The sequence below is a fragment of the Leptonychotes weddellii genome, chromosome 4 (genome assembly GCF_054177405.1).
Source record: "Leptonychotes weddellii isolate Sample4059 chromosome 4, ASM5417740v2, whole genome shotgun sequence".
Classification (NCBI taxonomy): domain Eukaryota; kingdom Metazoa; phylum Chordata; class Mammalia; order Carnivora; family Phocidae; genus Leptonychotes; species Leptonychotes weddellii.
The window spans coordinates 32,395,456-32,417,925 of record NC_138372.1 but is presented as its reverse complement, the minus strand read 5'-3'; the positions used below and the strand labels follow the sequence as shown (position 1 = coordinate 32,417,925).

The following is a 22,470-nucleotide window of genomic DNA, read 5'->3' as shown; positions in this document are numbered from 1 at the left end:
CGTTAGTAGGAGTTTTTATTAAGTGCCTGACACTGTACTAGATGTTATAAGAGATATAAAGGAATCACAAGCCTGCCTTTGAAGAATTTATAATCTGGTTGGCAGAAAGAAATATAACACAGAAAACAGCAATAATATGACAGCCTGTATCATCACCGTCTACCAGAGAACTCTCTACATTAGTAAATATACACCTTGTTTTCTTTCAATGCTCTCTTATACAGCATAAAATCTAATGCATAATAGACATATAGTTAATGTTGATTAATGTACATGTCTTTATTTAATGTTATTCCCATTTCCATAGTGAGCAGAGCTAGGGTATTTTTTTTTTTTTAAGATTTTATTTATTTGAGAGAGAGAGCATGAGAGGGGGAGGGTCAGAGGGAGAAGCAGACTCACTGCTGAGCAGGGAGCCCGATGCAGGACTCGATCCCGGGACTCCAGGATCATGACCTGAGCTGAAGGCAGTCGCTTAACCAACTGAGCCACCCAGGTGCCCCAGAACTAGGGTATTATTTGCAGAGAAAGAATTCCTTGTTATACTTTCCTTCTGTGCCATGTAATGGGTTTATGGATCATCCACTTATTCGCCTTTTTATTTTTAATTTTTATTTACTTATATTTGACAAATAAAAATTATATATATTTAAAGTGTATAGTGATGTTTTGATATATGTAGACGTGATTGTGAAATGATTACCACAGTCAAACTAATAAACATATCTACCACCTCCTTAACTCTTAGTTTTTGAGATAATTTCACATTTATAGAGTGATTACAAGAATAGTAGAGAACTTATATATCCTTTACCCAGATTCCCCAAATGTTAACGTTTGTTCTATCATTCTCTTGTATAATATGTATACACAATATATTATATATCCTATTATTATATTTCTCAGCTATTTGAGAATAAGTTGCAGATATGATTACCTTTACCTTCAACTACATCAGTGTGTATCCTGCACCCCACCCCTCACTGCTACCCAATAAAGGACAGTCTGTTAAAACAGGAAATTACACGGCTACAATACTTTAATCTACAGATCTTATTCAGACTTCACCAGTTAACCTAATAATATCCTTTAGAACAATACAAAAACATTTTGACTACCCATGTTTTAAACATTGTGGTAAGTATATGCTATATGACAATCCTGAATTTAGTTCCAAGAGAACTGTGAGCAGGTGCCCTGTCTCCCTGACTTAGTCATGCAGGCAGGGGCAAATGGCTTTGTTTGATTTCCCTTCTTTTGTATGATTCAGTGGAGCAGCGTGACTTCATTGGAGTGGACAGCACAGGAAAGAGGCTGCTCTTCATGGCTAATGAAGCGGACTTGGATGAAGAGCTGGTCATTAAGGGATCCATCCTGCAGAAGTAAGCCCTAGGGTTTTTCTTTCTGGCAATTCTCCTTGTCTTAAAACAAAATAAAACCACCCAGTGGATGGGAAAGGGGGAATGAAAACTAGATTATACTGTGTGAAATTGACAAAAGTATGTGACTGTTTTCCCATGAGGCGAATGAAGGCGTTTCTTCACTGCACAAGCTTAGCTTTTCCCTGTGTCTTTTCTTGCCAAGGTAGAGTCAAATCCTGCATAGCAGTAGGGCAAAGCAGCTGTGGGGAGAAGAGGGAACAGGACTGTCTTTCTAACAGTGTTCTAGAACTTCCTTTTCTTTTTTTTAATGGTGGTAAGCACACAACATAAAATTTACCATCTTAACCACTTCTAAGTGTACAGTTTACTAGTGTTAAACATATTCACATTGTTGTGAAACAGATCTCCAGAACTTTTTCATTTGGCAGAACTGAAGTTTTGCATCTGTTAAACAACAACTCTTCTCTTTTTCCTGTCCCCAGCTCCTGGTTACCACCATTTGACTTTCTGTTTCTATGAATTTGACTACTTTAGATACCTCAGATAAGTGGAATTATGCAGTATTTGGCCTTTGTTGACTGGCTTATTTCACTTAGTATAATATCCTCAGGGTTCATCCATGTTGTAGCATGTGTCAGAATTTCCTTCCTTTTTAAGGCTACATAATATTCCATTGTGTGGGCCACATTTTTTAAAATTTATTCATCTGTCAGCAGACATTTGGGTTGCTTCTACCTCTTGGCTATTGTGAATAATGCTGTAGTGAACATAGGTGTGCACATATCCCTTTGAGATCCTGCTTTGAATTCTTCTGGATATACACCCAGAAGTGGGATTGCTGGATTCTATGACAGTTCTATTTTTAATTTTTGGAGAAACCTCTATAGTGTTTCCCATAGTGACTGTGCCATTTTACAATCACACCAACAGTGCACAAAGGTTCCAATTTTTCTACATCCTTGTCAACACTTGTTATTTTCTATTTTTTGATAGTAGCCATCCTAGTGGCTACAAATAGGCAACTCAGTCACATCTTCTTTAATCAGCATTTATTGAGTGCTTGCCCAGCATGGACTTTTTCATCAGAAGCCACATACTCAGAGCTGTACTGTCTGATACCAGTACATAGGAAAATTTAAAAACTGTTTGGAGCCTGGGTTGGACTTGTCTGTGGTTTGCCATAGCTTGCTTGTCCCAGATTACAATTCTCTGTTATTCTTGATTAAACCCATTTTTGCTGCTTATAAAACAAAACAAAACAAAACAAAAAAACCATGTTTGGAGCCTGGATGAAACAAATGTGAAAGGAGTAAATTGGGAAAGGAAAGTGTCTTATTTAATGTTTTGCTATCTAGCACAACAGAGGTAGGAGACATATTTCAAAGTATATATTTTAATGAAAAAGAAATTAAATTCTAGCTTTAGCTAGCCCAGTTACCCCAATGGATTAGAGTTTGGTATTAGAGCTTTGTTGTCTCATCAATAAAAATGGGTTTGATAATGATAGGGCTGCCATGGGGAATAAATGTATATAAAACAGCCTAACACCTGTTTCATAATAAGTGATCAAAAAATAGTAGACATTATTATTTATGTTTCTAAACAAATAAACAATGCTTGAAAAATACATGCATAATATCACTTCCAGATTAAATTGGTTGTTTCAGATTACATCACAAAGTTCCTACTACTAATTCCTAATTAAATGTGAAAAACTAAATTAATATAAAACTGGCAGAAAGGGATGCCTGGGTGGCTCAGTCGGTTAAGCATCTGCCTTCAACTCAGGTCATGATCCCATAGTCCTGGGATCGAGTTCCGCACTGGGCTCCTTGCTCAGTGGGGAGCCTGCTTCTCCCTCTGCCTGCTGCCCCTCCTGCTTGTGCACGTGCACGCACGCTCTCTCCCTCTCTCTCTGACAAATAAATAAATAAAATCCTTTTAATAAATAAATAAAACTGGCAGAAATTTCAATAATGGCCAAGTAAGATAGTTAAATATAATAAAGCTTAAAAACTGGTGGTCAAGGAAAGAAACAGGATTCTGATGAGAAACAGAAAGGAATAGGGGCACCTCAGTGGCTCGGTCAGTTAAGCATCTGGCCTTTGGCTCAGGTTATGATCCCAGGGTCCTGCTTCTCCCTCTGCACCTCCCCCTGCTTGTGCTCTCTCCCTCTCAAATAAACAAATAAAATCTTAAAAAAAAAAAAAAGAAGAAAGAAAGGAATAAAGGTCGGCTCCCAACTCCACCCCATCACCACTCCCCAGAAGCCATACTGATGTATTAATGAAATCTGCAAATTCTCACTAATAGCTCCAAAGCTGGAAAGAAGCAAACTGAGCACATATCTCTACTTCTGTCTAATTCTGACTGAGAAGCAGTGGGAACAACTACTTTCAAGTAAATGATGAAGCAGGGAAAATGAACAATGAGGCAGACTCTTTAACGGAAACAAAAGGTCAAGCCTAAAAATGAATAGGTGAAGTAATATAAAGCTGGAAACTATTCCTCTGTAGGAATAGACTATACCCCTTAATTATGTGGAATGAAACAGAATATTTAACAGAATCTCAGGAAAGAAAAATATTTTAACAAAGATTCTGCAGTACCTTAGCTGTGTTCCCTTTGTTCCTTCTATCCCTCTGACTCACATCATTCCCTGAAGCCACAGAAAAGTACACAGAATACAAAAGAACCAGCACTACTGTGCATTTGCCCAAAGAAAACAATAACAGTAATTTGAAAAGATATGTGCATTTATGTTTATTGCAGCATTATTTACAGTAGATATGGAAGCAACCTGTGTCCATTGGTAGATGAATGGATAAAGAAGATGTGATGGGGCACCTGGGTGGCTCATTCGGTTGGGCATCTGCCTTCAGCTCAGGTCATGATCCCAGGCGGGCTCCCTGCTCAGTGGGGAGTCTGCTTCTCCCTCTCCCTCTGCCTCTCCTCCCTGCTTGTGCTCTCTCATAAATAAAATAAAATCTTTTTTAAAAAAAGAAAATTAAAAAAAATAAAAAGCAGAAACAGACCTATAAATAAAGAGAACAAACTGGTGGCAGCCGGAGGGGAGGGAAGTGGGGGTGGGCAAAAAGAGGTAAAGGAGAGTAGAAGGTACAGGCCTCCAGTTATGGGATGAATAAGTCACAGGAATGAAAGGTTCAATACAGGGAATATAGTCAGTGATATTATAATAGCATTGTATGGTGACAGATGGTAGCTACACTTGTGCTAAGCATAACATAAGGTGTCAAATCACAGTGTTGTACACATGAAACTAATGTAACATTGTGTATCAACTATACTTCAATATAAACAAAAAGGAAAAAATAACCACCATTCACATAATAGTTGGTCTCAGATACAGGAGGATGAGAGGTAAGAACTCATCCATATCATATCAAAACAAATAAAACAAGAATGAACAAGACCAAAATAATCAGTATGTCAACTATACAAACATACAGCAAACAAAAGGAAAGCAAGAAAAATGTTCTACAAAAGACAGTGTATCCTGAAAAAAGTACAATTCAGTGATTATCATTTCCTATACTATACAGCTATACAACTATAAAACAACTCACCAATTAAAATAGCAAAGAACACAACAGATACCACTGAAAATCAAATTATTGACATAGAGGAAAGTTTTGAGGTATTTAGTGATTTTGATGAAAAAAGAAATGATTAAAAATTATAGAGAATCTAATAGAAAAAAAAAAAGATGAAGATGACTCAATAAATTAATGTCTCTGAAAACGAGAACTAAACATATGACCAAAAGGCATATTCAAAGATATAAGGACTTCTTGGTAAACTAATTTTATTTAAGGATTTTAATATAAAGATAGAAGGGCTGAGTAAATACGATGACTTCTGAAACCCCACTAAAACAGCAATACGGGGATTTTAGAGAGGGGTAAATCCAGAAGACTAAAGATGAAAAAGGAAAGAGCAACAACAAAAGTTTGGAAGAAGGAAAGCAAGACAATTGAACATACCTGAGAAAGCTGAATGCTAAGCCAGCGGTGGGGGAAGCTGAACTGCAAACTGATTTACCCTACAAAACTCTAGAGTCAAGACTCAGCAACACCAAGTATATCCACAAGTGAAGCTAAAAACTGGATTACATGAAAATTTGTCCAAACTGTAGATAGATCCTCAGATTTCCTCCGCCCAAACCTCGTAACGCTAGCAAAAGACTGGAGATTTATTCTCAGAAGAGGGTAAAACAAAAGATCTCTGGATTGGGGCAATGCTAGGCATGAATGAGGTTAGAGGTACCATACAAAAAATGGGCATTAAGTGAATGTATATCTTGAGGTCTTCAGTTTCTGTTTCCCACTTAGCTTCTATATACTAGCAGCCAGGCTTGCACCTGTCAAGCAAGGACATTAGAGGATTCTTCTCTATGGTAAAAGACAGTCCAAGAGGAGACCTAAAGATACAGACATCGGGGAATTCCCACTGGAAAACCCACTTCTTGCGTCATCCTACATTGAATTTCAAAATGAACAAAGCTTACCACATGTTGGGTGCTCACAGTGAGATATATATTGTGCCACTCTTAAATTTAGACAGAAAAGAAACAGGGATTACAAGATCTAGAGGCCAGAACAAACAGGAAAAAAAAAAAGAAAAACCAACAAATTGTTCAGAGAGAAGAAAACTTCAAAAAAGGTACCATTAATCAGAAAGATTTATTAATATTTGAGCATCTTAATACCACTATCCTAGGAGCTAGGAATACAGCAGCAAACAAAACATACCAAAATCCTTGCCCTCATTGAAAGATGAGAGAATACTGCATTCATGAACCCAAAAGCAGATTGCTATATTAAAAAGGGAGCATTTAGTGGCACAAAAATAGACATGAGATCAATGGAACAGAATAGAGAGCCCAGAAATAAACCCATGGTTTATATGGTCAATTAACTTATGACAAAGGAGGCAAGAATATACAATACAGAAAAGACAGTCTCTTCAATAAATGGTGCTGAGGGAACTGGACAGCTACATAAAAAAGAATGAAACTGGACCACTTTCTAACATCATACACAAAAATAAGCTCAAAATGGATTAAAGACTAAATGTGAGACCTAAAAACATAAAATTCCTAGAAGAGAACATAGGCAGTAATTTCTCTGACATTGACCATAACATTTTTCTATATATGTCTCCTAAGGCAAGGAAAACAAGAACAAAAATAAACTACTGGGATTACATTAAAATAAAAAGCTTTTGCCCAGAGAAGGAAACCATCAACAAAACAAAAAGGCAGCGCACTGGATGGGTATCCATCAATAGATGGATAGAGAAGTTGTGGTATGTATGTACACACACACACACACACACACAGAGAAATATTATGCAACCATTATAGAGGATGAGATCTTGCCATTTGCAACAAGATGAATGGACCTAGACGGTATTATGCTAAGTGATTAAGTCAGACTGAGAAAAACAAATGCTATATATTTTGCTTACATGTGGAATCTAAAAAATGAAACGAATAAAAAACAAAAAAGCAGAATCAGACCTATAAATACAGAGAACAAACTGGTGGTTCCCAGAGGGAGGGAGAGTGAGGGGATGAGCAAAATGAGTAAAGGAGTAGGAGGTACAGGCTTCCAGTTATGGAATGAATAAATCATGGGAATAAAGGGCACAACTTAGGGAATATATAGTCAATGATACTGTAATAACGTTCTTTGGTGACACATGGTAGCTACACTTGCGAGGATAGCATAAGGTATAGAGATGTTGAGTCACTACATTGTGGTCAGGTATACTCAAAAAAATTTTTTTAAGGGGAGCACTTAGAGAAGAAGGAAGTGCTAATGGTAAAAATGAAAAACTCAATAGAAAGGTTGAAAATTTTGAAAAAATTTTTGGAAAATGTCTCACAAAGCAGAATAAAACAACAAATTGATGAAAAATAGAGAAATAAAAAGAAAATTAAAGAAGCAGCCTAGGAGGTCCAACATTTGAATATTAGGAGTTTCAGAAAAAGGGAACAGAGAAAACGGGGGAAGATAAGCATCAGTGGAGAAATATAAAAAACATTTCTCAGAATGAAAGGAGCTGGGTTTCTAGACTGAAAGAAACAGTGCCCAGCAGAATGCATGAAAAGAAACATACCAAGGTTGTCATTGTGAAATGTGAGAACATTTTACTGTTGTAACACTGATGTCAAAGAGAAGATCCTGGGCACCTGGGTGGCTCAGTCGTTAAGTGTCTGCCTTCAGCTTAGGTCATGATCCCAGGGTCCTGGGATCGAGCCCAGCTTCGGGCTCCCTGCTCTGCGGGAAGCCTGCTTCTCCCTCTCCCAATCCCCCTGCTTGTATTCCCTCTCTTGCTGTGTCTCTCTCTGTCAAATAAATGAATAAAATCTTAAAAAAAAAAGAGAAGATCCAACAAGCTTCCAGATGGGAGGGGAGATATCATACATAAAGGAATTAAAACAGCTTTGAACTTTTAACAGCAGCTTTCAAAATTCTTAAATCTATATGTAGTCAAACTGTCAATCAAGTGTGAGAGGAGAATAAGCATTTTACAGACATTTGCTTTCCAAGCATCTGTTTTCAGAAAGCTGCTACAGGATTTGTAACACCAAAACCTGGCATAACCTAAGAAAGAGAAAGACATGGGATTATAGGAAAAAGAATCCCTAGGATGATGATGATTCCAGGGTAACACCAGTGTAGATGGCAATCAGACCAGATTGGAATAGGTCAGAAAACTTTGGGAATAATTTCTTCAGGATGATCATATTTCTTCTCATGAAAATGACAGAATACTTGATGCATCTCAACATTTTGAGAGGAGTTTTGAGCACTTGGTGGTTAGTTTGGGGTTGAATTATTGATAAGTATCTGGAAAACTAAGAAATGAGAGAAAACAATAATAATACCAAGGCAAACAAAAATATGCAGGAAAAAAATTAACCATTAGTTACTGAATGTCTCAGCTGTAACTAATGTTTATATATGTATTGTAATGTAATCACTGACTTGATCTAACCAAAATTATGATAATTACTTTGGAATGATGAGAGGGAGAGTTAGTGTGTTGGAGACACAAGGGAAGATAAGAGAGATAAACTTCCTCTTTAATAGTTAATAGCCAATGGGGCGCCTGGGTAACTCAGTCATTAAGCGTCTGCCTTCGGCTCAGGTCATGGTCCCGGGGTCCTGGGATCGAGCCCCACATCGGGCTCTCTGCTCATGAGGAGCCTACTTCTCCTTCTCCCTCTGCCTGCCACTCTGCCTACTTGTGCTCTCTCTCTCTGTCAAGTAAATGAATAAAATCTTTAAAAAAAAAAAAAAAAGTTAATAGCCAATACCTAAGGCTGAAGTCATAATAACAAACTTTGATTATTGAACTAACCAAAATAGTAAAATTAGGAAGATAGAAGTTACAGGAAGTATGGGTATATGTGGTAGGGGCAGGGCTGGTGATGAAAGAAAGCTAAATCCTCATTTCCATAGTGGGAAATCAACAGATAATGTCTGAAATGGAAAAACTAAGAAATATCAATATTAGAATGTTATTAGAAATACAGATAGAGGGGCGCCTGGGTGGCTCAGTTGGTTAAGCGACTGCCTTCGGCTCAGGTCATGATCCTGGAGTCCCAGGATCGAGCCCCACATCGGGCTCCCTGCTCAGCAGGGAGTCTGCTTCTCCCTCTGACCCTCCCCCCTCTCATGCTCTCTCTCTCTATCTCATTCTCTCAAATAAAATAAATAAAATCTTAAAAAAAAAAATTGAAAAAAAAAAAAAAAGAAATACAGATATAAATACTAAATGGATCCACTAAAAGAATTGAAAATGGGTGCTTCTGGGGAACAGAAAATGGGGAGGGGAGGGAATAGAGGACTGAAATTTTTCATTGTAAGCCTCGAGAAACTACTTAACCTTACTTACTTACATAAAGTATGTGCATATGTAATTTCAATTTTTTTTAATTAAAAACAAGATAAAATACAATAAAAATTCCTGAATCAAGTAAAAATCTGCAGATTTAGGGCGCCTGGGTGGCTCAGTCGTTAAGCGTCTGCCTTCAGCTCAGGTCATGATCCCACAGTCCTGGGATCAAGCCCAGCATCGGGCTCCCTGCTCCGCGGGGAAGCCTGCTTCTTCCTCTCCCACTCCCCCTGCTTGTGTTCCCTCTCTTGCTGTGTCTCTCTCTGTCAAATAAATAAATAAAGTCTTAAAAAAAAAAAAAATCTGCAAATTTTATGGGGCACCTGGATGGCTTAGTCAGTTAAGCCTCTGCCTTCAGCTCAGGTCATGTTCCCAGGGTCCTGGGATCCAGCCCTGCATCTGGCTCCCTGCTCAGCGGGAGCCTGCTTCGCCCTCTGCCCCTCCCCCACTCATATTCTCTCTCTCTCTCTCTCTCTCTCTCTCTCTCAAATAAATAAAATATTTTTAAAAGAATCTGCAAATTTTAAGAGTATTGTGTGTTCTAAGAAAATTTGGCCAGATCTATCCTAGTAAACTTACCAAACTTTAGGGTCATGAAATCCAGCCCTGCACCAGGCTCCATGCTCAGCACCATCTGCTTGAGATTCTTTCCTTCTCCCTCTCCCTCTCCTCCTCCCTGCTAATGCGCGTGTGCATGCTCTCCCTCTCATATAAATAAGTAAAATCTTTTTTCAAAGATAAATATAAGGGCAACAGGAAGACAAATCTCAAACATGAAGGGACTCACAGATACGGCACCTATGAGCCCTTCTAAGGGGAAAAAAGAAAAAAACCTTCTTGACAGGTAGCTGCCATGTCATGAGAACATTCAGGCAGGTTATGGAGAAACCCATGTGGTGCAGAACTGCCAGCAACCACATTAGTGAGCTTGGAAGCAGATATTCTGAGACATGTCAATAGCATGTTGAAAGCAGATTCTCCTCCAGTCGGCCTGGAGATGATTGCAGCCCTTGGCCAGCAGCTTGACTACAGCCTCCTGAGAGAACCTGAGTCACAACCATGAAACCACTCCCCAATTCCAAAAACTGAGATAATAGTTTGTTATTTTAAGCCTCTGAGTTTGAGGTAATTTGTTATATAACTATAGATGACCAATAAGATTCTAAATCTCTAGGCTTTGGATCAAGAGTTTTCCATAAATAGTGAAGTTGAAAGACATCTTGGAAGGAAAAAAATAATGTGCTTATATAGCACAGTTCCTTTCCTTTCCACCTCAGTTTGTTCCCCACATATCTTGGAAGTAGGGAAAGTCATGTGGATATATATGTGGGATGCATCCTGTCTTAGCTAAGATCTTGGACAAACTGTCAGCTCGGTCCAAAACATTAAGGAAATGGGCAGTCATCCTATGGTCTTACTAAACTTGAAGGGTTTTTGTTGTTTAAACATTGGCAACTAACAGTCTCATAATTTTTCTTTCTTGTGTTTCTAGGGAGAGAGGCCTGGGTTAGAATGAATTCTTGAGAAAAGGAACCACCTCTTGACCCACAGGGTTCATTGTTACAGTGCCATATGATAGACATAGTGGTAAAATGCCTAGGTACCCCTTCAAGGAAGGATTTGCTGCTCATCTATAAGGAGTGTAGTAGTGTAGTAGCCTCTAGCTGTCACCTTCAGGATCTCCCTCATCTGTAAGAGCCACATTGCCTGAGGTCATACCCTTGCTGGGGGGGGCAGCCTGCATCCCAAGACTAAATGAGGGATGGGTTTAAGGGCCCAGTCCCTCTGATAGGCAATACCTGCTCCAGAGCTCCCTGCTTGGTTGGCCGAGGCTTTGTGAAACCTGCATCTCAGTTCAGTTTGCCTCTGCCCAGTCTTGCTTCCTCCTCTTCCTTTTGCAGGTATTGATCCCTAATAAACATCTTGCCCCCCAAATGCTGTCTCAGCTCACTTCTTGTGAATCCAGACTTTGACACACAATAATGGTTTTCCTCGTGGTTTGCTACCACCTGGTAAAGCAAATTTTCTCACCCTCGGGATGATCATTTTTGCAATTGTAGAATTAAGCTGCCTGGATTATTAAATTATTTTCTTTCTCAGGAAGGAAACCTGATGCATTGGCCTCTGCATGTATAAAAACTATGATGAATGTTATGTAATAACATGCACGCCTTTTATAACTCCTGACTGAGCATGTACCAAGAAATATATATCTGTTCAATCAGAGTCTTTCCAGCTTCACTACTGTAAGCACTAATTTCTTGTCTGCTCTTCTCACAAGACCAATAGTTCTGAACCCTGGGGAACATTTTTTAAGATGCTGATGGCTGAGCCCCACCACTAGAGGTTCTTATTTAATTGGTCTGGCATAGGACGGGCATTTTTAAAAAGCTTCTTGGATGATGGTAATGTACCAACGTTCAAAACCCACTCCTGTTCAACTTACCAGTTTGTGGCCCAGTAGTGCTGCTCTTCTCTCTATAAATATTTTATAAAGGGATAGTCATTTATTCTATCAGTCTAAAGGAATTTTCCAGCACCCCAGGAGTAAATGGAAGCATAATGAAAGTGAATCAGACACCTGAAACTTCTGCTTAGAGCTGATTCTCATTCTTCAGGGGCTTCAGGCTATATCCATAGCTCAAGGAAAAGGCTCCAGCTAGTGTAGGCAGCATCTGTCCAACACTGTAGACATGTTTGCAGAACCAAATAAACCCTAGAGTATTCAAATGGCAGCCCACTAGATTTGTGGTGTTGCAGTCAGACCCAATGATATGGCTGGCATTTGAGCACTCAGGGCTAGATGATTCGGGAGAATTAAATGACATATCAGTTAAAAAGTACTTAGTCAGTGGGGTGCCTGGGTGGATCAGTTGGTTAAGGTCTGCCTTCGGCTCAGGTCATGATCTTATGGTCCTGGGATCAAGCGCTGCATTGGGCCTCCCTGCTGGGGGCAAGGGGGGTGGGTGTTGTCTGCTTCTCCCTTTCCCTCTTCTCCTCCCCCACACTCATGCGTGCACTCTTTCTCTCTCAAATAAATAAATAAAATCTTAAAAAAAAAAATGTACAAAAAGTACTTAGTCAACTATTTGTCTTCCTCTCATAAATACCCTGGTAATTATATTGGGCTCACCAGGATAATCTAGGATAACCTATCCATCTCAAGAACCTTAACTTAATTGTGCCTGCAAAGTCCCTTTTGCCATATAAGGTAATACAATCACAGGTTCCAAAGTAGACATCTTTGAAAGGCCATTGTCCTGACTATCACAATCCTCTTAGTTTTTTAACATGGTTTTCAGTAGCTGTATAATTATCTGTCATATGAATATATACATATACCATCATTTATCTAAACATACCCAGTGCTGGACATTTAGATTGTTTCTAATTACCTAGAACTTGATTTTTTTTTTAAGTTCATTGAGGTGTCATTTATATACAGTAAAATGTACTCTTTGTAGTATACAGTTCTGTGTATTTGAGAAAAGTAGGTGCAAATACTGTATGTGTCTGTGATTCCTGGGATGGTACCCTCTCATGCCAGCTCACATCATTACCTGAGCCTAAATCAAGAGTCAGACACTTAACTGACTGAGCTACCCAGGCGCCCCTGTTTTTTCTTTTTAAAAATATAACAGCTTTATTGAGCTATAAATATACAATGTACAATTCATCCATTTAAAGTGACAGTTCAGTGGTTTTTAATATATTCACAGAGTTGTACAACCATCACGACAATTTTTTAGAGCATTTTTACTACCCCAATAGGAAACTCAATACCCATTAAGTCACTCCCTGTTTTTCTCCAATCCTCCCCTCCCAGCCTAGGCAACCTAAACTAATCTACTTTATATCTATATATATTTGCCTATTCTGGACATTTTATATAAATATAATCATATAATATGTGGCCTTTGTGGCTGGTTTCATTCACTTAGCATAGTGTTTCCAAGATTTATTCGTATTGTAGCTTATGTCAGTACTTCATTCCTTTTTATTGTTGAATAATATTCTGTTGTATGGATATACATCACATTTTAGGTATCCATTATTTATCACTTGATGCTGGTGCTTGATTTTTTTTTATTATGTTAATCAGCATACATTACATCATTAGTTTTTGATGTAGTGTTCCATGATTCATTGTTTGCGTATAACACCCAGTGCTCCATGCAGAACGTGCTCTCTTTAATACCCACCACCAGGCCAACCCATCCTCCCACCGTTGGCGCTTGATTTTAAATCTTTTCTTCCACCAATGAGTTATTTAGATTTCATTGTTCAGAATTTTGAAGGATCCCCAAAAGAACATAAAACATACTTATTTCCTCAGACAACTTCTATGCATATTGGAGAGGTATGACCAACACTATAAAAGAGAAGGGGCACCTGAGTGGCTCAGTCAGTTAAGTGGCTGCCTTTGGCTCAGGTCATGATCTCAAGGTCCTGGGATCAAGCCCCACATGGGGCCCCCTGCTGCGCAGGGACCCTACTTCTCTCTCTCTTCCCCGCTTGTGCTCTCTCTTGCTATCTCTCTCTCTCTCAAATAAATAAATAAAATCTTAAAAAAAATAAAAGAGAAAAGTAGGCTCTCACCATTTACTTGTTGGATTAAATTAGAAAAAACTTTATAAATTTTTTAGGCTGTTCAGCTTTTTAAAAATTATAGTTCTCACAAGTGAGGAAATTGGTTTGTTACCAAATTTGAGTAGATGGTTGATTTAGGAGGTAGTGATAAGTCAGTGGCATCATTTAATTTCACATTGTCTTATAATGTTGTTGCTTAAGTTTGGGACTGCAAGCACGCTCTAATTTCTCAAGAGAGGTGTTCATGAACTCAAATCATATTTGTTTTCCTAATAAACTCTGAAAAAGATACCGAGTTCTTGATATATCTGGTGTCAGAGGACTTGTGGGGTCAACTGCCATTTTGTATCAAAAGAGCATTCCCTATTTTTTTTTTAAAGATTTTATTTATTTATTTGACAGAGAGAGACACAGCAAGAGAGGGAACACAAGCAGGGGGAGTGGGAGTGGGAGAAGCAGGCTCCCCGCAGAGCAGGGAGCCCGATGCGGGACTCAATCCCAGGACCCTGGGACCATGACCTGAGCCACAGGCAGACGCTTAACGACTGAGCCACCCAGGCGCCCCCCCCTCCATTTTTTTGTGGTTAATCTGAGTGCTGTCAAAATAAAGCTCTTTCCTAAGCATGAAGTCAAGCCTCAGGGAGGCTAGGGTTCTCTCCTTTCACTTAGGTGGTCATGGCCATCAGCGAGAGCCTGCTTCTTCCTAGGACATCAGGAAAGGATGGTGGTGATGGTGGTGGTGATAATGATGATGATATTTGCTCTCATTTTTCAAATTTTGTGTCAGGCATTGTGTTAAAGGCTTTATAATGCTTACAATAACCCTGTGAAGTAGATACTATAATATGCCATTTTACAGATGAGGAAATTGAATGATTTAGTTAGAAATAAAAAATCCCCGGGCGCCTGGGTGGCTCAGTCGTTAAGCGTCTGCCTTCGGCTCAGGTCATGATGCCAGGGTCCTGGGATTGAGCCCCGCATCGGGCTCCCTGCTCTGCAGGAAGCCTGCTTCTCCCTCTCCCACTCCCCCTGCTTGTGTTCCTGCTGTCGCTCTCTCTCTGTCAAATAAATAAATAAAATCTTTAAAAAAAAAAAAAAATCCCGGGGCACCTGGGTGGCTCAGATGGTTGAGCGTCTGCCTTCGGCTCAGGTCATGATCGCAGGGTCCTGGGATCGAGCCCCGCATCGGGCTCCCTGCTCCGCGGGAAGCCTGCTTCTCCCTCTCCCACTCCCCCCGCTTGTGTTCCCTCTCTCTCTGTGTCTGTCTCTGTCAAATACATAAATAAAATCTTAAAAAATAAAATAAAAATTAAAAATCCCAATAAATATTTGTTGAACAAATTAGTGGGAGATCACCTAGTGACCAGTTGTAATTAAGGGTCTGTAATCTAGGGCTTTGGCACTTTGTGATGAATGTTGAGATATAAAACAAGGATTGGCAGACTTTTTCTGTAAGGGCAAATTCTAAATATTTTAGACTTTGCAGACCATATGGTGTTAACGTTTATTCAACTCTGCTGTTTTAGCACAGAAGCATCCTAAGATATGTAACAAATGAGCATGGCTGTGTTCCAGTACAACTTTATCTACAAAAACAGACATCAGGGCCATCCAACTGGCAGGCTGTAGTTTGCCAGCTCCATTGGAGTTCTTTTTTTTTTCTTCTCGATAAGGAATAGTTATGATGGTACCTTGTTAACACAGCTTATTTCTTAGACAGGATATAGCTGACTGAATTGGAATTCTTTCTATAAGAAAAAGAAGGGGTTTGTTATGGATTTTTTTTCTTTTTTTCTAAGTTCATTTATCAAAATTAAAATTTTAGGAACCGGGGGCGGGGGGGGGGTTCTTTGTATTTTAGAAAAGGTCACCATAAGATATAATTAAATAATCTCTCTTATTGCATTGAAAATATGATCTTAGTTGTAAGATCAGATCATAGACTGCCACAGCTAGAATGTCACTTAGTCCAGTCACCTATATTTCAGATAATGATGCTGAAAGCCAGAGGAAAAAGGGTTTGTTTCATATCCTTTACCTAATTAGGGACAGATCTGGGCCTTTCCCATTAGCTCAGCCTTTCTATTTTTCAGGAACACATTGTTCAACTGACAAATGTTTATCAAATTACCTCTTCGGGTCAAATCACTGTCTTAGTATTTAAGGGGATTCTTGAGGCAGGAGACAATCTCAAAGAATTTATTCACCTCGGTGGAAGATAAGATTATGCATCTAAAAGGCTAAAAAACAGGGGTGTCTGGGTGGCTCAGTTGAGCAGTTGAGTGTCAGGCTCTTGGTTTCAGCTCAGGTCATGATCATGGGTCGGGAGATCAGGCTCTGTGTCAGTGGGCTCCACGCTCAGCGTGGAATCTGCTTGAAGATTCTTTCCCTCCGCCCCTCCCCCCACTCACGTGCACATGCGCGCGCTCTCTCTCTAAAATAAATATATCTTTTGGGCGCCTGGGTGGCTCAGTTGGTTGAGCGACTGCCTTCGGCTCAGGTCATGATCCTGGAGTCCCGGGATCGAGTCCCGCATCGGGCTCCCTGCTCGGCGGGGAGTCTGCTTCTCCCTCTGACCCTCTTCCCTCTCATGCTCTCTGTCTCTCATTCTCTCTGTCTCAAATAAATAAATAAAATCTTTAAAAAAAAATAAAATAAAATAAAATAAATATATCTTTAAAAAAAAAAGGTTAACAAACAATAGCAACCTGTATCAGATATTGAACAATTACAGCCAGCAGGGTTCTAAGAATTTAGAGGAGGTAGCAGTCCCTAGGGGCTCAGGTGGTCCGGAAAATGTAAGAGAAAAATTTGGACCTGAAGGATGGATATAGATCAGGTATGGAAAGGGACATAGGAAGCTGGGTCCTGCGTGAGGAAAATCCTATGAGCAAATGTGTGGAGACAGGGTATGCAAGATTTCTTTAAGAACAGTCTGACCCAAATTGAGGGTCCCTGTTGGGGAATACTAAGAGATAAGGCTGGGAAGTTACGTTGGTACGATAACAGAGGGCCTTGAACACTGGGGAATTATTAAAGACTTTTTGAAAAGGGAAATGATTCAAATTCAGGGTTCTGGAAAGATAATCTGACAGCAGTATGCAGGATAGATTTAAGGTATAAGACCTAAAAAGTTATCAGTGTTGCATTGCTAAATTCACAAGACTCCAAAGAGTCAAGGGATTATGTCCTTTGGAATGCAGAAAGAAGTAACTGTGATTATCTATTATTATGTGAAACAAGGGACCCGACTCATTTATGCATCCATCAAGCAGTAATGTTTATGTTTTGCTCTATATTAGAGTTGGCAGGCTAAGACATTAAGTTCTTAGAAGCTAGTCATGTGTTTCTGTAATTACAACTAGAGGGCGGAGACTGTCTCCTGCTTTCTCTTTCACCTCCCTGGGAACTAGCTGATGGCTCCATATGGTGGACTGTTAGTAAATGCCTCATCCTAGTGGTCTCTGCCAAAGAGAGCAAGGTTTGGGCTTGATAGGAGCAAAGAAGAAGGAAATAGCCAGACGTAAGGTGAAAATGAAGAGCAGATGGAGATGTATTTTTCCCTCATAGCTGCTGAGTTGGGGGCCTTGGGTAAGCACTGGGGTCATTAACACCATTAACACCAGTTTCCTAGAACTAGATTACATTTTTGGTTGTTGGCAGATTATTTTCCCTCCATTCTTCTAACTTGTAATCTACACACTCCAAGGATTCAGGATCTTTGGTTTGTAATTATAATAGGGCAGCTGGCTAGATAAGTGAGCAGTAAAAATATTCTTGCCCCCATTCCTATGATCCTCTGGGGTATTGTGCTCCTCCCGGCCTCAATGAGATGGTGGGTAAAAACTAATTAAATTCAGATTTTTCAAGCACTTTTGAATATGAGAATATGATTCTTCCTATCTTTTTTTTTTTTAAACTGAATTCCCAAAGACGAGGGCTAGTTCTTATTGGGCAGGCACCAAAGTTATCTTGGAAAAGGTCTTTGTGTATATAGGAGAGCCTGAAACCTCTTGTTTTAAAGTTTTCTAACTTCATACTGCTTGTAGGAGAAAGAAACAGTGATAATGGAATGTACATCTCCTTTGTTTTCTCCCTTTCTGAGAGAAGATGAAGTGTTTCCTTGATTGCAAAGAGAGTGTTCTGTTTTGAGGACCTCAGGCATATTTGGTCCTGAAAAGGGAAATATTATAAGACATTTGCTAGGGGCGCCTGGGTGGCTCAGTTGGTTAAGCGACTGCCTTCGGCTCAGGTCATGATCCTGGAGTCCCGGGATAGAGTCCCACATCGGGCTCCCTGCTCAGCGGGGGGTCTGCTTCCCCCCTCTTCCCTCTTCCCTCTCATGCTCTCTGTCTCTCATTCTCTCTCTCTCAAATAAATAAATAAAATCTTTAAAAAATAATAATAATAAGACATTTGCTAGAGTAGGACTACTGCTACCCCTATAGTCAGGTACAGAGGCAGTCTTCCCAGCAAGCTGTTTAGTCATCAATCGGTACTGGTAACTTCACTCCAGTGGCCCCAGATTCCACAACATCAGTGGATTTGAAGACAGCACACCTTTCCTACATGTCAAATTGATGCATTCATGACTTAGAGAGGCATTACAAGTAGTTGGAAGGGAGTGTTGCTGGTAGAAAGAGTATGTACTGGAAATTAAAGTCTAGAGGTTTTGGAATTTAGTTTAGAGACAAACCAGCTATATGACCTTGAGCAAATAACTTTGCTTCTCTAAACCTCAGTTTCCCTAACTGAAATTGGCTTAGTTTTTCTTTAAAGATGCCCCCCAGCTCTAAAATTCCTATTTCTGAAAGACATGTGTTTTTAATAATTCATAAGTAAAAGGTGTTTGTGCCAGATATTTAATAAGAAAGTCATGTAGCTTTTCTCCAGTATTATGTTGTTTTCTTTTGAGTACTAGTGAAGGTTTTTCACTGGAAGGGTAATGATAATATTAAAACAAGCTTCTAAAGGATATCTTTTAAAATGGAATAAAATGTTTACACATTGGTCTTGTTTAAGTTTAGACATTTAAATCTGGGAAGAAAAGGACTTAAGTCAAAACCTCAACGATCACGTATTTCTGGAACTCCAAATAATGAGAAATAGGTTTATGCTCTTGATTATTTTCCCAAAGGTATGGAAAGTCTTGAAATACTATTTAATACTATCTAAATTAGTATCCCCAATGCTACTAACCAGCCATAATTCCTAAAGTACTTCTCTAATTTGAAGCTTTTTGTGGGGAGGGTTGCAGAGTGACTCATGGACATCAGAATCAAGAAACTTTCCCAAGTTATCTTGACCAGTCTAGGCACTGAGACTCTTTTTCTTACTCCTCTGTACTTTTAACTCTCACTTCCATAAAGTGATGTAGACAGGTTATTTGTACAAGAACTCTCATGTCCGTATCCTTAAGCCTTTTCTTTTGGACTGGCTACAGACTTCAGAGGAAAATCTTCCAATCTCCTTTCTAGGTGGGTAAAAGCTATGCTGCCAACTCCTGACCATTTTAGGGCTTCTGCAGGACAAATCAAGTTGCTCCTCAGCTTTCCTTATGGCTGGTTTGGGATTTAGCTTTCTTAGATGTGCTAAATCTGCAACCACCATCCACCTTCCAAATTGTTTCACTATTCTCTTCTACTCTTTGTCTTTGGAGTTTATACCCTTTCAAAAAACAATGAGGACAACAACAGAAACCTTTTACTGTCACTTTAATGAGCTTTCAAAAGGAATAGGGCTGGGGTGCCTGGGTGGCTCAGTTGGTTAAGCATCTGCCTTTAGCTCAGGTCGTGGTCCTGGGGTCCTGGGATCTTGGGATTATGGGATCCTAGGATCCACCCCAAGCCCCATGCCCCACACCCCACATTGGCTGGCTCCCTGCTCAGTGGAGTCTGCTTCTCCCTCTCCCTGTGCACCTCCCCTCCGCTCATGCTCTCTCTCTTTCTCAAGTAAACAAATTTTAAAAATCTTAAAAAAAAAAAAGCAATAGGGCTTAATGCCTGTGTTTAATCTGCCATCTTTACCTAGAAAACTGTTTCTTTCGTTTCAGTCTCTATATCTTTCAGTTCCTCTATTCCCTCCTTCACTCCCTCCCTCTTTCTCTTTTTCCTCTTTCTCTCCCTCATTTCCTTCTTCATCTAGTCTAGACTCTATGATGTGTGACTTCAGGCATTTCCCTCCATATCCTCACTCATTGTCCTTTTGCTGTATCTGCCCTCATAACCCTCAACCTTGGATTACTCACTCTAACATCTATTTTGTCTATTCCTACATCTGTTTTATTCGAGCCTTCAGGAAGAATATTATGCAATGTTATAAATTGGCACCACTATAAATTCATGGTTCCAATCTTAGCTGAACCCTTAAAAACCACTCTGCATTCTTAACTTCTCCTGAACCAACCCTTCCACTTCTCTTAGTTATTCTCAACCATCACCACCTTGCTCTCTCAGAAAATTATTTGCCTCCTTCTCCTGCGAGAAAATCCTGACTAACAGATACTGATTTCCCCAGCATACTATCCCTACCCATAATTTTATCTTTACTTAGACCCACTTTCACTTTTATTCTAGCCTTAGAGGAAGAAGTTTCCTGATCCCTTTACTTACGCCTTTTACCCCATTCTCCTCTGTTTCCTCTGGAACCTTGCTCTATGAGTTTTTCTAGCACTCTCTCAAATTTTCAACTTTGCTTTCTACTACCACTTTCCCTCTACACCTATAAACACATAGCTTGTAAAATAAGGCACAAATTCCCAAAGGCCCTTAGTCATCTAAGCATGCATACCCCTTTCAGCCTTGTATCTCACCATTCCCCACTACAACCCCTACCCAACACTCTACCCTATAGCAATGGAGAGTTGCTTACAGGTCTCTGACTTCTGCATTCTTTTTCACACCTCTGTCCTTTTGTTTCATCATACCCAGCATTCCTTCAGCCAGTTACCCTTCTCTACCTGGCTAAATACCTGCTCTTCTTTCAAGACTAAGTTCATAAATTGGGGCACCTGGGTGGCTCAGTTGTTAAGCATCTGCCTTCGGCTCAGGTCATGATCCCAGGGTGCTGGGATCCAGCCCCGCATCGGGCTCCAGCCCCGCATCGGGCTCCCTGCTCCACGGGAAGCCTGTTTCTCCCTCTCCCACACTCCCCCTGCTTGTGTTCCCTCTCTCGCTGTGTCTCTCTTTGTCAAATAAATAAATAAAATCTTAAAAAAAAAAAAAGACTAAGTTCATAAATTACTTCTCTATGAAGCTTCTCCTGACCCTCTTTGCACTAGGCAAAATTGACTCTTTCCTTTTTGGTCTCCTGTATACTGTAGAGGTTTCTAGATAATGTCTATAACCCTTTATTACTTTGGCCTATAAGTTATATGAAGACAATTATTGTATTTTTGTCTTTGTAACCCTGGTATCTAATACATGGCCTAACATACAGTAAGAACCAATGGATTTGTTGGAAGAGGACATTAATAGATCCAGAGTGTCTTCTTGTGTTTGAAGGTATTCTGGCATGGAATTTTTATGGGCAGAATTGAGTGAGACCCTTTAATTTTGTATATTGGAGAAAGGGCTGAAACAGCATCATTCCTACCACATTCTTTTGGCCAAAGCAGTCACAAGTCCAGCCCAGATTCATGGGATGGTAAAATAAACTCTACCTCTTGATGGGAGTTGCTGCAAAGTCACTGTACAAAGGGATGTGAGTACAGGGAAGGGAATAATTATGGCCATTTTTGAAAATGATCTACTACCTAAAAGGTTTTAAGTAGGAGAATGACATGATCACATTTGCCTTTTGAAAAGATAACTCTGGATGTAGTGTGAAGAATGGATTGGCATTTGGAAAGAGGATATAGAGAGACCAGATAAGGGAGGGTATTGTAGTAATCCAGGTGAGAAATAATGGTAGTTTGAACTAGGGTATTGGCAGTGGAAATGGAGAAAAGTGGATAAATTAGGGAAGGATTTAGCAGGTAAAAACTGAGGACTTGGTGTGTAGAAAGGTGCCAGGAATGATTCACATTTCTGGTTTGCTTGCCAACTCCCCTGATAGGTCCGTAACAGGGTAGATAGTGAGGTAGATAATGAGGGTAGATAATGAGATGGGAGCACTCAGTTGGTAGAGGTGAGATCCAAAGTTCAGTTTGGGGTATGCTGAATTTGAGGTGCCTTTAAGATATCCAGGTAAAGCTGTCAGTAAGAAGTTTTATATATATACTTGGAGCTCAGAGGCTAGGACTATGCCTAAGATAAAAATTTGTAATCATTGATGTATAGATGGTGACTGATGACATGGACATGGATGAAATCACTTAGGAAGAGAAAAAAAGAGACTTAGGAACAAGCTTAGGCCAGCTAGAGGATCATGAGCTTCCAAAGGAAATTTAGAGCAGAAAGAGGAAGAGAAAAGGAAAACCAAGAGAACATAACATTAAGGAGCCAGAGCGAAGAAGTAGCAGTAGTGTTGATACGAGGTTAGGTAAGATAATAACTTAAAAATGATCACTGTGTTTTACTAAAATGGAAGGCATTAGTGACCTTATTGACAGGGGTAGAGTAGAAGATGA

The 22,470-nt window shown here is 39.7% G+C and overlaps 1 protein-coding gene and 1 pseudogene across 5 annotated transcripts in view; both read left to right on the top strand.

The window, feature by feature from the left end:
• EIF2B3 (eukaryotic translation initiation factor 2B subunit gamma) overlaps nucleotides 1-22,470 on the top strand; it is a 125,980-nt gene that overhangs the window by 54,387 nt on the left and 49,123 nt on the right. For all 4 annotated transcript variants that reach the window (XM_081818357.1, XM_081818356.1, XM_081818358.1 and 1 more), the window contains one exon: nucleotides 1,271-1,382. In XM_081818357.1, coding sequence (XP_081674483.1) covers nucleotides 1,271-1,382 — 112 coding nt within the window. The remainder of the gene's footprint in view (nucleotides 1-1,270; nucleotides 1,383-22,470) is intronic.
• LOC145721258 (vesicle-associated membrane protein 4 pseudogene) overlaps nucleotides 1-22,470 on the top strand; it is a 41,845-nt pseudogene that overhangs the window by 12,888 nt on the left and 6,487 nt on the right. The window lies entirely within an intron of this gene.